This window comes from Dryobates pubescens, chromosome 22, assembly GCF_014839835.1.
Source record: "Dryobates pubescens isolate bDryPub1 chromosome 22, bDryPub1.pri, whole genome shotgun sequence".
Classification (NCBI taxonomy): domain Eukaryota; kingdom Metazoa; phylum Chordata; class Aves; order Piciformes; family Picidae; genus Dryobates; species Dryobates pubescens.
The window spans coordinates 3,394,410-3,411,734 of record NC_071633.1 but is presented as its reverse complement, the minus strand read 5'-3'; the positions used below and the strand labels follow the sequence as shown (position 1 = coordinate 3,411,734).

The window sequence follows — 17,325 nt, the reverse complement described above, 5'->3', positions numbered from 1 at the left end:
ACACACATATCAGTGATTGCAGTGATGCAATCACAGACAATAAACCATTAAACACTTGAGAGGAAACAGTAAGTTAGAGAAGTAACAAAGATTACCAGGTCTGGCAGGGTTCTGAATAAGAAGTCCCTGTAGCATAGGTGTTGCCATTGTAAATACAGGAGCACTGCTCACGGGGAACGCAGCCAGAGTTGTTGATGTCATCAAATACAGTCCCTAGATTAAATAGAAATAGCAAAACCTTAGAGCTGTAGAATCATTGAGGTTGGAAAAGACCTCTAAGATCGTCTAGTGCAGCCGTTAACCTACCACCAAAGCCATGTCCTGAAGTCTATGACTACACCTTTTTTGAACATCCTCAGAGATGGTGACTCCACCACTGCTCTGGGCAGCCTGTTCCAATGCTGGACCAACCTTTCAGTAAAGAAATCTTTCCTCATATCCAATATAAACCTCCCCTGGCACAGCTGGAGGGCCTATAGCTTCTTACTTGGAAGAAGAGACCAACTTCCAACTCACACCAACTTCCTCTCAGGGAGTTGTAGAGAGTGAGAAGGTCATCCCATAGACTCCTCCAGACTAAACAACCCCAGTTCCCTCAGTCACCCCTCAAAACACTCATCCTCTAGCCCCTTCCCCAGCTTTGTTGCCCTTCTCTGGACACTCCAGCACTTCAATGTCTTTCTTATAGTGAGGACCCCAAAACCACAAACCCAGTATTTTACATGTGGCTTCACCAATGTCAAATAGAAGGGCACAATCACTTCCCTGCTCCTGCTAGCCATCCTTGATCAATTAAAGAGGGATTTACAGCTTATGCTTCTTTTTAATTATTTTTTAATAAGAGCTATTTCCATATTTTTTGGTTACAAAAACTTAGTGTCATCTTAGAGGCAGCTGTCAGGACCGGCCATAGCTGTGCTGAGCACAGTATGACTCTGCCAGTTTACACAGCAGAGACTTCAACCTTTGTGTTCTTAAAATCCACCTGCTCTGAGAGAGGGACTTACTGCAGCACAGGTGGCTTGTTGAGAGACTGGTTTTGTTTTGTTTGCCCTACTCCTTCCCTGCCTTCTAAATACTGCACATGCATTGGCAGTTAATTCAGGTGTCTTTTCTCAGCTGAGTCAGGACAAATGCTTGTTGCCTGTAGCTGTGAAAAATGCAAATACTTGAGGCTTAAACCCCATGCAACCCACCCAAATCCTAGAGGTAAGCTGTTGTTGTTCTTTGAGCTTAGAGATGGGAGTAGAGAAGTACTTGCCTTGGGGGCAGAAGCAGCCATCTATGCAGTGCTCTTCACAAACCTGGGACCGTTCAGAATTGGTGCAGGTGTCAGCACAGGGGGAGCCACACTCCCGGTATTCCATGTTGTAAGGACACTTCTCGGCTGAAATGTTAAAGGAGAGGAGATTCTTTTTAATCAGAAGCATTTCTAGTGCAAGGTACATGAAAATATTTATATTCATTTCAGTTTTTCAGCTAGATGTAAAACCACACTGATCTACAGCTCCCAAAATGTGCAAAATCACTTCGATTTTACAGCTGAGATATGCTGTGTGATGGACTGGCTTCATGACAGAGAGGTTCTCCTCTCCCTCTACTCTGCCCTGGTGAGGCTGCATCTGGAATGTTGTTTCCAGTTTTGGGCCCCTCAGTTCAAGGAGGGCCTCAGGGAAATGCTTGAGAGAGTCCAGCACAGAGCCACAAAGCTGCTGAAGGCAGTGGAGCATCTCCCTGTAAGGACAGGCTGAGGGAGCTGGGGAGCTTGGAGTAGATGAGCCTGAGGGGTGCCCTCATTCATGATTATAAAGATGTGAAGGGTAGAGCTGGGAAGATGCAGCCAGGCTCTGGTCAGTGATGTCCAAAGACAGAATAAAGGGCAATGGGTGCAAGCTGGAGGTTCCATGGGAACATGAAGGAAAACTTTTTCTCTGCAAGGGTGACAAAACACTGGAGCAGGCTGCCCAGAGAGGTTGTGGAGTCTCCTTCTCTGGAGACATTCAAAACCCTCCTGGGCATGCTCCTGTGTGGCCCTGCTCTGGCTTTGGACTGGATGATCTTTCAGAGTCCCTTCCAACCCCTAACATTTTATCTGTCTGTGATTCTGTGCCTGGATTTCTGGTGTCAGCAAGGTAATGACCCCCACCAAGTCAGCAAAGCCAGTGTTCCTACTGAAGGCATCCTTCCCGTGCCCACCTGTCCTGCTAGTGAACTGTGAGGCTTGAATTCCTAAAGCTTTAGTGTATTTGCATTTTGCAGTTATCATTGGAAGGGCAAACAGTACCTCAGAGGCTTTTGTTCTGGAGCAAATGCTGCTGACTTTATCAACAGCTACACCCCACAGTCCAGTATGCTTTTAATTCAGTGCAAATCTCTTTGAGGATTACAGTGGTGCAAACTTCTCACTACCAAACCAGGGGAGATAAATAAGTGCTTAACCAGCCAAACACCTGCAGAGACCCAATCAGTTAATAACTGAGCATGAAAATATGCTGTAACCACCAGGAGAAAAGGAGAGAAATTGGAATGCAAACCAGCAAGTATGCCTCATGCTCTCTTCTTTCTCCCTTATCTGCTTCCTTTTACTGTCCCAGTTAATTAAATAACACTTTGACTCTCAATTAGAGTATCCATGCAACTGTTTGATAGGGTTTAATCCAGGCTGCACTAGGCTCTGTAGCTGAAGTCTTCATGCTGGAACTTGTACAGCAGAGCCCTCAGGAAAAGACAGCCTTGAAAAGTCTGGAGTTTCTTATGCATCCTCAGCATCCTTTGAGAGCTTGTTGTTAGTTTCTGAGCACAAAGTGAGAGCCTCTCCAGTGATACTTACGGCACAGTTTTGAGGTTCTCCAGTTGAGAGGCTTTCCACCAGCATGAGCGCACTGCCGGCCGTACTCGGTGATGGTGTTGCAGATGCACGAGGCGTTTTTAGACACTTCTGAGAGGCACAAATCAGCCTGGCAAGCTGTGATGTAGTCTGCGACATCAAGTAGGTCGTTACACTCTGCAAAGGCAGAGCTGGTCAAGGTTCTCTCGCAGACGTCATCCTAGGGAGAAAACAAGAAAAATAATCAGCCTCCAGAAAATGCAGCACCTGGAGGAGCCCACAGGAAATCTGGGGGGAGGGGGGGGGGGCTTCTAACAGGGGTTTGTAGTGGTAGGACAGGAGGGAATGGATTGAAGCTGGAAGAGAGGAGATTTAGACTGGAGATCAGGAAGAAATTCTTGACAGTGAGGCTGGGGAAACACTGGAACAGGTTGCCCAGGGAGGTCATGGATGCCCCCACCCTGGAGGTCATCAAGGCCAGATGGATGTGGCCTTAAGCAACCTGGGCTAGTGGAAGGTTTCCCTGCCCATGGCAGGGGAGTTGGAATTAGATGATCTTTAAGGTCCCTTCCAACCCAAACCATTCTAAAGATCTATAACAATAGGGGTTTTGTCTAATTATTCTATAATAGAAGTTGCTGTCATGTGAGAGCTTTCCCTGTTAACCTCCACGTATCTGTAGAAGGACACACTGAAAATTGAAAGCAATATGGAAGAACAGACAAAAGATCCTTACCAAATCTTTGGGGCAGTTTTCTGGCGTGGTAGGAGCGTATTCTTCACAGTGTTCTGTTGGCCCATCCATCTTCTGCATGTCCCCAAACTGCAAAGCTGTCAGCTCAACACCTGTACAGAAGGAGTTTCATAATGAATCTTGAGGGGTTGTGGTCAAGGCAACTGCCTGTTCTCTTTTTCTCCTCTCAAGACTTCCAAGGCAGCTCATTCTCTTAAGCCTTTAAGATTAATCATCACCTCTTCCAAAGGGAGCACTGCCTCAGTATTTACCTTGCATAATACAGTAAACATTAGAAAACAAATAAGAGCCTATCACATCTAGATGCAAACTAAGATTTTTATCAACTGTCCTGGTTTGGCTGGGGCAGAATCCCAGGCCAGCCATGGGCTGCAGGCTCTTAGCGTTTTGGAGTCAGCCAAGACAGCTGACCTGAGTTGGCTACAGGTGATCCCAGACAATCAGGCTTAATAAAAAGGGGAAAGCTTTCTGGGAAGGAGTTTGGGTTTTGTGTTGCTCTTCCACTTCCTCATCTCTGGAGGGTGTTGCTCGCTATCCTGAGGCCTGCACTCCGTTTATTGTGAGTACTGTGCAGTCAGTGGGCTGAGTGTGGCTTTGTGTACTTTACAGTGGCATTAGTTTAGCTGTTTCAGAAAATCTATTTTCATTTTAACCCATGGGAGCTCCTTTTCCTGATTCCCCTTCTCTGCTGGGAAGGGGTGACATGGTGATAGAGAATTGCTGGGATCTAGCCCCAGATATGGGCTAAATGTAGACACCTGAAAAGCAACAAGCTGTAATCGGATTATATTGAGCCCACAGAGGGAAGAAAGGAAAAAGTCCAAACAGTGATTCGGACAGTGGAGGCTGCTGTGAGAAAAAGCTGTAGCTGGGGACAGAAAGATGAGGATAAGAGCTTACAATGATTACACAATTCAGCAGGCAAATGTAGATATTCTGATTTTGTTAAGACAGAACTGAAACAGATGTAGTGACTAGCCAACACAACTGTCTTTTGTTCCATTGAATGTATTTTGCTCTTTATTTATTAATGAAAACCTGGCTCATTTTTATGGGATTAGTTAACAAAGCCATGGCACACAGAAGTATGCAACGAGTCATTAGCAGTAGTCTATACTGCATAATGCACTGAATGATGTTATTTGATCTCTGCATCACATGTCTTGCAGCAGAGACTGAAGGATATTTTCTGAGTAAATCATTCATGAGGACAGGAGAGAGGAATGCTGATGATGTTAGAGTGAAAAGAATAGAGGAAACCCACCCTGGAGACTCCAGAAACCAATTCTTTTGATTTTAAAATACTTACTGTCTTTATAGAACTCATTGTAATCTGCAAAGCCATTGAAGTCCCCACAAAGTCCACAGGTGTGATTGGAGTATTTGTCACTCAGTTCCAGCTAAAATGATCGACAGTGTATTGAGAGGAGTTAGTATAAGCATTCTGAAATCCATTCAAGAGCACTGAAAGTGCCTGCACCTGCTGCCTCTGAGTGTTTTCCATCAGATCTCTGTCATTCTATTTAGCAACTTCACTGAAACCCAGGAGATAGAATGAAGACTTGGCCTGGATTTGACTGACAATGCAATTTCCCAGGTATTGATGCACATCTAAGTTTTCACTATCATATCTATCTTGCTCTCAACCTCTTTAGAATAGAATTAACCAGGTTGGAAGAGACCTTTGAGATCATCAAGTCCAACCTATCACCCAACATCATCTAATCAACTAACCCATGGCACCAAGTGCTTCAGCCAGGCTTTTCTTAAACACTTCCAGTGACGGTGACTCCACCACCTCCCTGGGCAGCACATTCCAAGGACCAATCTCTCTTTCTATGAAGAACTTCTTTCTAGCATCTTCCTAAACCTCCCCTGGCACATCTTGAAACTGTATCCTCTTGTTCTGGTGCTGGTTGCCTGGGAGAAGAAACTAACCTCCACCTACCTACAACCTCCCTTCAGGTAGTTGTAGAGAGCAAGAAGGTCTCCCCTGAGCCTCCTCTTCTCCAGGCTAAGCAACCCCAGCTCCCTCAGCCTCTCCTCACAGGGCTGTGCTCCAGACCCCTCCCCAGCTTTGTTGCCCTTCTCTGGGCACCTTCTAGCACCTCAACATGTTTCCTAAACTGGGGGGCCCAGAACTGGACACAGGACTCTCTGCTGGTTCAACAGAATTAAGTCCTTAGCACAGAGAAAAAAGTCCTGAGTGAAATTCTGCTCAAAAATAATATTTGAAGGGGTAAGCAGGTCCTATAACAATCCCAATGTGCTAATTGTATAATGAAAGTGTTTTTTCACCCTTTTTAAAGCAGCTATCTGCCATCCACTAGATGTTAGTCCATGTAAATTTCCTGAGGACTACAAATCTCTCTTTATTAAAGAAGATTGGGACAGTAACAGGAAACAGATAGGGCCTGGCTTGACCAAAGGTAAGCTCTGGTCTCTGAAGGTGTAGACAGGTCCAGGAGCAGCTCTTACCAGGATGCTGTCATTTTCATTCCACATCAACAGGATACCCATTTTGCTGGCAATTTTCACATAAATGGTGCTTTTCTCTATTGTAACTCCAGACTGGCTGTAGGGCAGCTGGACTCTGGGAAGAGGCAGAAAGAATGTCAGGTAGTTTCTGGTCCAGGTCTTTTGTAAAGAGAAAAATGAACAAATGGCTTGTGGCATCCAGCATCTGGAGGCATTCTAAAATGATGCAGTTGTGTGGAAAGAAGTGTGATTAAACAAATAAGATCACAGAACATTAGCAGTTGGAAGGGACCTCCAGAGATCATTGAGTTCAAGCCCCCTGCCAACGCAGGATCGCTCAGGGTAGTCCACACAGAAATGCATGCAGGTGGAATTTGAACATGGCTACAGAAGGAGACTCCACAACCTCCCTGGTGAGCCTATTCCAGTGCTCTGTCACCCTCACTGTAAATAGGTTTCTCCTCAGGTTGAGGTGAAGCCTTCTATGTTCAAGTTTGTATCCATTGTTCCTTGGCTTATTATTGGGAAAGAGCTTGGCCTCCTCCACTCGACACCCACCATATTTGATGGGCCAACACCATCAAATGGGGATCTAAAGTTGGATCTAGCCTCTCAGGCTTTTTCATCCAATTATATTTTTATTTGTTTTTAAAGTTAATCTTTAAGGGAAGGATTGATTTACTGTGAAAGGAATTAACAGCAGCTTATTAACTATGTTAGTGTAACGCTGACATTTACTGAAGAAAACATAATTCCCCCCTTGCCCCCATCCCCAAACACACTGTGGTGGTTTGAGCCTTGACTGGGAGTTAAGAGCTCAGATGGGGGCAAGGCTGAAAATCTCTCCCCTGTTCCCCCTTCCTCCTTCCCAACAAGGGGGTGTGGTGGGTGGGGTGGAGGAATGCAAAGGGAAGGAGCAAATCCACCAAGCAATAATTTGGAGTTGGCCTGGAAGTAGAGAGGTAAAGAGTATTCTTTAAACTAGATATATATAACAATAACAGGTAAGGTTCACAAGGGCAAGGAACAAGGATGGATGGGAGGGGAACAAAGAAGAAGAATACAAAACCAGTCTCTCTCTGAAGAGGCTCAGAGGCAGCAGGAAGAAGGATCAGGCCCGACCATGTGGCAGAGGAGCAGGAAGGCAGCCACAGTAGCTCTCATCCAGGAGAGGCAGGAGCCAAAAGAGACCTAATAGCTGCCATGTCCTGCTTTTTATACCCTAGCCGGGCTGCGAGGGGGGAGTGGAACAGACTCAGTTTCCCAGGGGGAAAACGCCCTGCAGGGAGGGCAAAGCACTCACAAGCCCTCCACCCTGTTTTGGTTTTGTTTTCAGGATGGGCATTAACCCACCACACACACCAAAGCACTTGGCAAGCTTGGACAAAAAGGCTGTGGCTAGCAAGCAAACGTTATGGCTAAAGTTACCTGTTGCCATCAATGGTGACAATGTCCTTCCTTAGCTCGAGAGCTACACCTTCCAGCTTCATGCTGATACGGTTGACTGTTGGAGTATTGCCCACCATTGTGCGCCTGATCTGGATGTTGAAATCCTCATAGGCAGCTTTGCAGTGGGATGCAAAAATGTAATTGCAGAGCCCAGGGAAGTGGTAGATGGCTCCATCGAAGGTCTTGTAGTGGAAGTTGCCCCACGTGCTGCACACGCGGTCGTTGTGGGAAGGGTTGGAAGCTGTGAATTAAAACCAGCTGTTAAAAAAAGGACTTGAAATTCCCAGCCTTAACATGGTGAACAGCAACTTGTCCAGGGCTTCATTTCGTCACTGAACAACTTTCCCCTGCCTCCTTCCATTTAATGGGCCCTAGTGGCCAAGAAAGCCAATGGCATCCTGGGGTGTATTAAACGGGGTGTGGTTAGTAGGTTGAGAGAGGTTCTCCTGCCCCTGTATTCTAGCCTGGTGAGGCCACATCTGGAATATTGTGTCCAGTTCTGGGCCCCTCAGTTCAAGAAGGCCCTCAGGGAACTGCTTGAGAGAGTCCAGTGCAGAGCCACAAAGATGCTGAGGGGGTGAAATATCTCCCTGCTGAGTACAGGAGCTGAGGCTCTTTAGCTTGGGGCAGAGCCACCTGAGGGGTGCCCTCATTCCTCTTGATAGAGATGTGCAGGGTGGTGTTGGGAGGACAGAGCCAGGCTCTGCTCAGGGATGTCCAGTGGCAGGTCAAGGGGCAATAGGTACAAGCTGGAGCAGAGGACGTTCCATGGGAACATGAAGGAAACCTTGTCACTGTGAGGGTGACAAAACACTGGAGCAGGCTGCCCAAAGAGGTGGTGGAGTCTCCTTCTCTGGAGGCATTCAAAACCCACCTGGACATGCTCCTGTGTGACCTACTCTAGGGGATCCTGCTCTGGCAGCGGGGGTAGGCTCAATCTTTTGAGGTCCCTTCCAACCCCTAACATTCTGTGATTCTGTGTGATACTTTTCTGTCCATCAGAAAACATCAGTCCAGTATTAGATATGCTTCCCCCATATCTGCTTCTGCTCTTATATAGCCCTAGAAGTTATTATAGTTATGTTCAGCCAGAACTTTATTAGTTGTCCACATTTTGGCCAAGAAAACATTTCAATATCATGTTTCTTAATCATCCCCTTTCTTCTCTTAATAATCCATGACTTCCTTTACCTTCCCTGATTGTATTAGATTCCTTTGCCCACATCCTCTAAACCTGAGAACTTCTCGAACACATTGAATTTCCTTTACTTACGTGCTACGAATGGAGCTTGAGGAGATGGGAGGACCTTATCTGAATGTGTGGCAGGAACTAGGAAAAGTAAGAAAGAAAACATCAATTAGTAGAACAATACCAAAACGTGCACTTAAAATTGACCTGCAGAGCACTAGGGAGTCCAGGCCCAATGAGACAGCGTTAAGCTTGTTTTCTTTTATACAAGCTAAAAGTGTACACTGAAATTCAGAATCGGAGGAGTTAAGGCATAAGAAATTGCTTTCAGCTGCCATGCTTGCATTTTCTACCTTGAATGTTGACCCTTTTATGAAACTCCATGTTGTCAGAGGCAGTTCTGCCTGTTGGAGTGCTTCAGACACAATGAACAATGCAAAGGGTGAAGCTGTACTAGGTTAGCCTCTTACTGGTACAAAGCCATAGCTGCCTTCTCATTACACCTCCTCTTTCTCAGGAGGGAATAAAACCTTCAATAATCTCCTTTGCTCTCTGTTTAATATTTTCTTGTTATAAGGCCAAACCCCCTTAGAACTGACCACAAATCATCCTGATTTCTCAACATCATCCACAGACTTTACAGCTTGCTTAAGTGCTCTTGTGGCCTTGTTTAGGAGGAACCAAACACCCTGCATGCATATTCCACTCTGGTTTTACACACAAATATGCATTCATGCAGCTTCTGCAAGCACCCATCTGTTTTCTTAGCTACCTCTTGTATAAATATAATCACACTGTGTGCTTAGTGATTGGTATCTGATAAAGACATGATTATTCTTATAGAGAAAGAGGTTTGTTATCTTTATTTGCCATTGCCATTGCTGGCATTGTGCTAAGGAGAGAGATTTTTTTCTCAAGCATTTTTATTATTTAGCAGAGGTGTAGCAGATAAATGAGCAAACAGTTTTGTTCCTGCAGGAGACCCACAGTGAATTTGCTTCCTGGTGGGAGATGGATTTCAAGCTGGGCTCCTGTGGGGAAACTGTGAAAAGCACCTGAAGTGCAATGTTCTGTTACTGAGCTTTTAAAGCAAAAGTTTGGATAAGATGAGAGGATTTGGATACCTCCCCTGTGGGGACAGGCTGAGAGAGTTGGGGCTGTTCACCCTGGAGAAGAGAAGGCTCTGGGGAGACCTTAGAGCAGCCTTCCAGTACCTGAAGGGGGCTACAAAAACAGTGACAAAAGAAGAAGAGGCTATGACCACATGATTAAGGCACTCTGCTCCACCAAAACAGTCCTATTCTTTGTGTGAAATAAATACTGGATCAACTACAAGAACTGTTTTCCAGTTGAGTTCTCCTACTCCTAATTCCTTTCCATGCATGGCTCAGCAATACCATGTCAGAGGAGCTATTGGCAAAGGCTTTGAGAGGTGACAAGTGTGACCCGAACATTTCATGCCTAGGGAAAAACTGACCCCTCCTAGTCTGGTGCTCTAAGGCACTGTCTGTTTGAAGTAAATAGGCAGGCATGTCCTCTAAAGGAAAGGGAGCTACAGCTTTATTTTGTGGAGGCATGATTCCTGTCAGCATGTGATAACCATGCTTGGAACATGTTGACTAACATGTACCTATAACCTGCCAAGCCAAAATCCTCAAATGATTTAGGGGATGAAATGACTTATCCTGGTCAGGATTACGTGAATGAGCATTCTAGGTGGCTAGAGAATTTCTCACTCAAAGAGGAGCTGCCTACATGTAATTTAGTCTTACATGAAGCCCCCTTTTTCCTTGTACAATGAGTTGTGGGAAGAGTTCACTGACTCAGAACTGGATCTACAACACCTGGCTCATGTTGCTGAAAGACACAAATTGTGAAGTCAGGGGTCTACTCTTAAGTAATTTTTGGTGCTTACATTCCTTGCTGAGCAGTTCCTCCATGGAAGAACCTCAGCCCAGATGCTTCCAGGAAAGCTGAACAACTACCTTTGCCTTAAAAAGTAACCAGATGAGGAGCCTTTGTGGAGGGGATTGTACGTGGCACTTGGTGCCATGGTTTAGTCATGAGGTCTGTGGTGACAGGTTGGACTTGATGATCTTTGAGGTCTCTTCCAACCTTGTGATTCTAAAGTAACTTTTTGTGGTGCCCTCCAATCACATTGTGCTGATGGATGCTTGCCTGAAGAGCTGTTGGAGTGAGTCCAGAGGAGGACCACAAAGATGGGGCTGAAACATGTCTGGCATGAGGTGAGTCTAAGGGAACTGGGGTTGTTCAGCCTGGAGAAGACTCTGGAAGGACCTCAGAGCTGCCTACAAGATACTACAGTAAAGCTGGGTAGGGACTTTTCATATGGGTGTGTAGAGACAGGACAGGGAAGAATGGGTTGAAGCTAAGGGAGAACTGGACTGGACTGGAGCTTAGGAAGATGTTCTTTGGTACAAGGGTGGTGGGAACAGGCTGGCCAGGGAGGCTGTGGGTGCCTCCTCCCTGGGGGTGTTCAAGGCCAGGCTGGATGAGGCCTTGAGAGGTGTCCCTGCCCATGGCAATGAGGTTAGAGTAGATGATCTCTGAGGTACCTTCCAACCTAAGCCATTCAAGCCCCAGGTCCCAAAGAGGTCCCCTAAAGACTGCTGGCTTGGGAGGCTCATTGTATCTAGAAGTTGCTGCAGTATCTTCATTTTGTTTCAGATCTCAGGCTTTAATTACTTTCTCATTAACTTTATGAGTGACTACTAGTGATCTGCAAAGAAGGACAGAGGTTAACCATTTTCCATTTCCTGCTGGCCCTTCAGTCTCACAGATGTTATCACTGGGTAAATGCATTCATAGAATTATGATTGATACTGACCAGGTGAGACAAATGCCTCTAAGTCTAAACAGCAGGCCAGAATTTGCTCTCACTCAACACATCCATAGGAACCTCAGCAAGCATAGAAATCAGAGAAACTTTGTTTATCCAGCACGGGAGCCTTTGTAGCAGGGTAAAATCCTATAGATGGCTATTTTGGTCTGTTAATTTTTCTCAAGGAAACAGCAGGGGCTTTTGTTTACTTAGCAAATACATCATTCCCAAGGAAATTCGAGCTGCCTTGGTTTATTTGGCCATTGCACAATGCCACATTGTTGGCCATGGTAGGAACCAGTGTCTCACAGCTGTGAGAGAAGTCGATGATTTACTGCTTGATAACTTGTGAACTTGCTTGATGGTTCTGGGTGCACCTTGCTAAGTCTCTACTCAGCAGCCAACCCACACCTGCAGTTATCTTTACAATCAGCTTCTAACAGGTAGTATTTGACCCAAAATATCAAGCCTGGCCCAGACTGTCTGTGCCAGTAACCTTTTAGTCACTCAGGACATCTGAAAACACTTTCCACTGGGGGTGATTGGAGGAAGAGGAGTTTGATGAACACTGCCTCACCACCCCTCATTTTTTAGAGCAGTTTACCAGGTTAACATGGCACAGCCCAAATCATTCTCAGTGAATGGCTGGAGGTGGTTTTGACTGGCATTGTGTAACTCTAAGTGTAAGCTTAGACTCTGAGCGAGTGTCGTATTCCTTGCTGGTATTTTAGTGGTTATTTCACAAACTATAAAGTAGCTTCAAATTATATTTGCACTTGTCAGGGTTTTGAAAATGATATGCAAGACAAATTTACACAGGCAGGCTAAAGATTTAGAAGTGTTAGCTGGCAGGGTAGTAGTTGCTGTACATGAATGGGACAGACTTAGCAAGCTTGTAAACATGCAAGTAGTTCTCTCTACAACTACCTGAAAGGAGATTGCAGTGAGGTGGGGGTTGGTCTGTTCTCCCTGGTATCAGGTGATAGAACAAGAAGCAATGGCCTGAAATTGTGCCAGGAGAGGTTTAGGTTGGAGATTAGGAAAAATTTCTATGCTGCAAGGTTGCTCAGGCTGCCCAGGGAGGTGGTGGAGTCCCCATCCCTGGAGGTGTTCAAGAAACCTGTGGCCGTGGGACTTGGTTTAATGGCCATGGTTGGGTTGATGGTTGGACTCAATGAGCTTAGAGGTCTTTTCCAGCCAAAACAATTCTCTGATTCTAGTGTCAGTTTGAGTTGTCCCATTGGCTCAGTAGGGCTGCTTATGTTAATATAGTATGATATAATGTAGTATAATATAACGTGCCAATACCAGCCCTGAAGGGTCTAATATTGACAGGAGATAAAGCAAAACCTCACAAAATGCATGTTTCAGGTGAATCTCCCAGTCCTGCTCATGCTCAATATCAGTAATTGATATAACTGTTTTGCACAGTGTATTATCCATACTGAAAATCATTGCCAGCTGAAGCACTCCCTCCTAGTCTCTTTTGAAAAGGAAAATGCAAGCAATCTTGGGGAACCTGCTGTTAGCTCCTGGTAGATTACAAGATACTGGAAAACACTGGCCAGTGCAAAATGAGGTGGTTTAAATTCCATAAAGTCCTTAACAATCATAACTGATCCTGACAAAAATGCAACAGGATCAAAACACTCTTGTGAGGTGTAAGCAAGACTGGAGAGCCTGACATTATAAGAGGTGAATTAAGGGTTCTTTTTGATTTGATCTTCCAGGATAGCTTCCAATAGGTTTATATGCTGCAGTTTGAGGCAAGATGAAGTGAACTCCATCCAGTTAGCATGCATCCATTAAACTAATTAGTGGAAATCTTAAGAGAAGACACAAAGAAATCTTGTTTAAACGCAACCATCTGTGAAGTGAAATCATAAACCAAGTGGAGAGGTTCCAAATGTATTACAAGATCTAAGCAGAGCAATTTTTCTTTCCCAGTTGGAAGGAAAAAAAAAAAAAAAGAGATAAAAGAGAACTTCTTACCCATTTGGTGGATGCAGGAAAGTGCTAAAAGGAAAGCCCAGCCCGGTGCCCATGTCCCCCTGCCAAACCCCATCTTGAGTGGAGTTCGGCACAAGGGTGTCTGGTTTGAAGTTGGTCAGGAAGACGAGTTCACGTCTGCTCTCTCGCTCTTATATAGTAGGTGACTTTGGCTTGGGTCCCAGATTGATCCAGAGAGTCTGGGAAGGTGGGGTTTGGGGGGATTTTAGCAAATGAGCAGGTAAACAGAGGATGCTCTTCCTTCCTCAGAGCCTGGCTAATGGTGTTTGCGTTTTGGGAGGGGTAGACACAAGTACGTGTGTTTTGTAAAGGTTTGGGCTAGTAAAGAAGCCTAACATGGCTGCAAATAAACCACAACTCCTCCTCCACAAATAGCAGGTCCTGGAACAAGCTGAGCTCAGTTTGGTGGGTTTTTGTTTTTACAGTTCTGTAAATGACAGTTCAAGAGGGACAGGGACCTGTTGGAGTGAGTCCAAGGGAGAGCCACGAGGATGATTAGGGGACTTGAGCATCTCCCTTATGAAGAGAGACTGAGAGCCCTGGGGCTGTTTAGTCTTGAGAAGAGAAGGCTGAGAGGGGATCTGAGCAATGTCTATCAATACCTGAGGGGTGGGTGTCAAGTGGAGGAGGTCAAGGTCTTTTGGGTAGTGCACAGCCAAGGAACAATGGTTACAAACTTGAACATAGTTGTTTAGGTGGTGTTGGATTGGTTGATGGGTTGGACGTGATGATCTTGAAGGTCTCTTCCAACCTGGTTTATTCTGTGTATAGAAGGTTTCACCTCAACATAAGGAGAAAGTTTTTTACTGTGAGGGTGACAGAGCCCTGGAGCAGGCTGCCCAGAGAGGTTGTGGAGTCTCCTTCTCTGGAGATTGTCAAACCCCACCTGGATGCATTCCTGTGCAGACTCCCCTGGGTGATCCTGCTCTGGCAGGGGGGGCTGGACTCAATGATGTCTGGAGGTCCCTTCCAACCTCTAATATTCTGTTGTTCTGTGACATACAAGTAATTAGCCTAAGTTTTTCAATGCTGTAACTGATGCCAGATAGATCCTTGGCAAAAGTTCCTCACTGAGCTCTGAAGCCTGAGGAGCTGTGTGGTATTTTGTATGTGGGGAATGCAGCACTGGAAACTCTCTCCATGCCCCCTGGGGCAGCTAGTCTTGTAAAAAAGAATAGACTGATGACCTTGAAGGATCCTGCCCTGGGTGTGTGCCATGCAAGGCCTTCTGTGTGACACTGATGAGCATCAGGTACCTATCTGAGGAACATCAATCCAGCTTCACCAAGGCTGCACCCTGCATTTACTAGAAATGGGCTTAGACCTTGAGACCTGCTCCTGATTTCCCTGTGTAATCTGACCTTGCCCTCTCATAGACAACAGCAGGAGTAATTTCAGACATGAGGAGGTCCTTACACCAGGTTTCTAGGAGAAAAAAAGGATGTTGGATGGATTACATCAGTGACTACATCACTGGACAAGGGAAAACCAGCAGATGTCATCTGTCTGGACTTCTGTAAAGCCTTTGACACATTTCCCCACAACATTCTTCTCTCTAAGCTGGAGAGGAATGGATTTGATGGGTGGAATGTTCAGTAGATGGCAACATCCAAAGGATAATGGCCAACAGCTTGATGTCCAGATGGAGAAGGGTGACAAGTGGTTTCCCTCAAGGGTCTGTACTGGGACCAGTGCTGTTCAATATCTTCATCAGTGATAACAGACAGTAACATTGAGTGCACTCTCAGCAAGTCTGCAGATGGCACCAAGCTGAGTGGTGCAGTTGATAAGACTAAAGGACAGGCTGGCTGCCATTCAGAGAGACCTGCACAGGCTTGAGAAGTGGGCACGGGAGAAGCTCGTGAGGTTCAAAAAGGTGGAGTGCAAGGTCCTGTACCAATGTTGGCACAATCCTCCATATCAATACAGTCTGGGGGCTGATGAAATTGACAGCAGACCTGCAGAGAAGGACTTGGGGGTACAAGTGGATGAGAAGCTGGATGTGAGGCAGCAATGGGCACTTGCAGCCCAGAAGGCCAGTGGTAGCCTAAGCTACATCAAAAGTGCTGCTGCTCTGCTCTTCTCTCCTCTGGTAAGACCTCACTTGGAGTACTGTGTCCAGCTCTGGAGCACCCAATGCAAGAGACATATAGACCTGCTGGAGCAGGTCCCAGGAAGGCCACAAAGATGATCAGAGGGCTGGAGCACCTCCGCTATGAAAAGCGGCTGACAGAATTGGGGCTGCTCAGCCTAGAGGAGAGAGCGCACTGGGGAGACCTTTCAGCTGCATTTCAGTATCTGCAGGAGACCTGCAGGAGGGCTGGGGAGGGACTGTTTTGAAGAGCTTGTAGCAATAGGATGAGGTGCAATGGTCTGAAAGTGGAGCAGGGGAGATTTAGGTTGGACACCAGGAGGAAGTTCTGCACAATGAGAGTGGTAAAGTACTGGAACAGGTTGGCCAGAGAGGTGGAGACCCCATCCCTGGAGATATTCAAGGTCAGACATGATGTGATCTAGCTGAAGATGTCCATGCTCTCTGCACGGGGATTGGACAAGATGACTTTTGAGGGTCTCTTCCAATCTCATGCCTTCTATGATCATGGCCTGCAGCCATGATCATAGAATCAATAAGGTTGGAAAAGACCTCAGAGACCATCAAGTCCAACCTGACACATCCTGACAACTACACCATGGCTCCAAGTGCCAGATCCAATCCCCTCTTGAACACCTCCAGGGACAGTGACTCCACCACCTCCCTGGGCAGCACATTCCAGTGGCCAATTACTCTTTCTGGGAAGAATTTCTCCTCACCTCCAGCCTAAACTTCCCCTGGCACAGCTTGAGACTGTGTCCTCTTGTTCTGGTGCTGGGTGCCTGGGAGAAGAGACCAAACCCCTCCTGGCTACAACCTCCCTTCAGGTAGTTGTAGACAGCAAGAAGGTCTCCCCTGAGCTTCCTCTTCTCCAGGCTAAGCAACCCCAGCTCCCTCAGCCTCTCCTCACAGGGCTGTGCTCCAGACCCCTCCCCAGCCTTGTTGCCCTTCTCTGGACACATTCAAGTGCCTCAATGTCCTTCTTAAATTGAGGAGCCCAGAACTGGACACAGTAGCACACTGTTCCAGTACCACTGCAGTGCAATTGTGTGCACATCCCTGGAGTCTGAGGACTATGAGTTAGAGAGCCAGGCAATGATAGATCAGAGCCTTATGATAAAACAAAGAGGAAAGAAAAAAGAGTTCCTTTATGGGGCATTATCTGGATTTGATTTTTTGGACTGAAATCTGTGGTGGCTTACTAAAGCAAGATTGGAGTACTTCAGTCAACATGCTGGTTTGGTATAGCATGATACATGTTCCCTGTCAAAATATCCAGGATGTTTAATGAAGCTACATCTTCATCATCAGGAGTAAGCTGTTTACCCACCCTAGATCTATATCTTCATGCTTCAGCAGCCCAGGAGAAAAGGCAAGACTGGATTTCCTGCCTGTTGAATGTTGTTTTATTCTGTGCCAGTCCTGATAATGAATATAAATTCATTTGTACATAGAGAGAGCAAAGGGTGTCTTGTTTACGTGACCAGTTAGCTGTATTAAATCAATATGCACTGGACTCACTTAAGAGTCAGACCAACCACCCAGCAAACTGGGCTTTCAACAACTGCTCTGCAGCTACCTTTAGCAAGGTGTTTGTCAGGAGAAGAGCAGCTTGCTTCCCTTCTTCACTACCCCCTCCTCTGCACAAGGGGGATAATCATTCCCTACATCATTCTATACAGAG

The 17,325-nt window shown here is 46.0% G+C and overlaps 1 protein-coding gene across 1 annotated transcript in view; it reads right to left on the bottom strand.

Moving 5' to 3' along the window:
• Positions 1-17,325, bottom strand: part of LOC104301094 (mucin-5B) — a 95,730-nt gene that overhangs the window by 46,329 nt on the left and 32,076 nt on the right. Inside the window, exons 2-8 of the mRNA XM_054172007.1 lie at positions 7,488-7,749; positions 6,060-6,174; positions 4,891-4,981; positions 3,564-3,673; positions 2,831-3,047; positions 1,262-1,387; positions 96-213 (exon numbers count right to left, since the gene is read on the bottom strand). Of these exons, the coding sequence (XP_054027982.1) occupies positions 96-213; positions 1,262-1,387; positions 2,831-3,047; positions 3,564-3,673; positions 4,891-4,981; positions 6,060-6,174; positions 7,488-7,749 (1,039 nt within the window). The remainder of the gene's footprint in view (positions 1-95; positions 214-1,261; positions 1,388-2,830; positions 3,048-3,563; positions 3,674-4,890; positions 4,982-6,059; positions 6,175-7,487; positions 7,750-17,325) is intronic.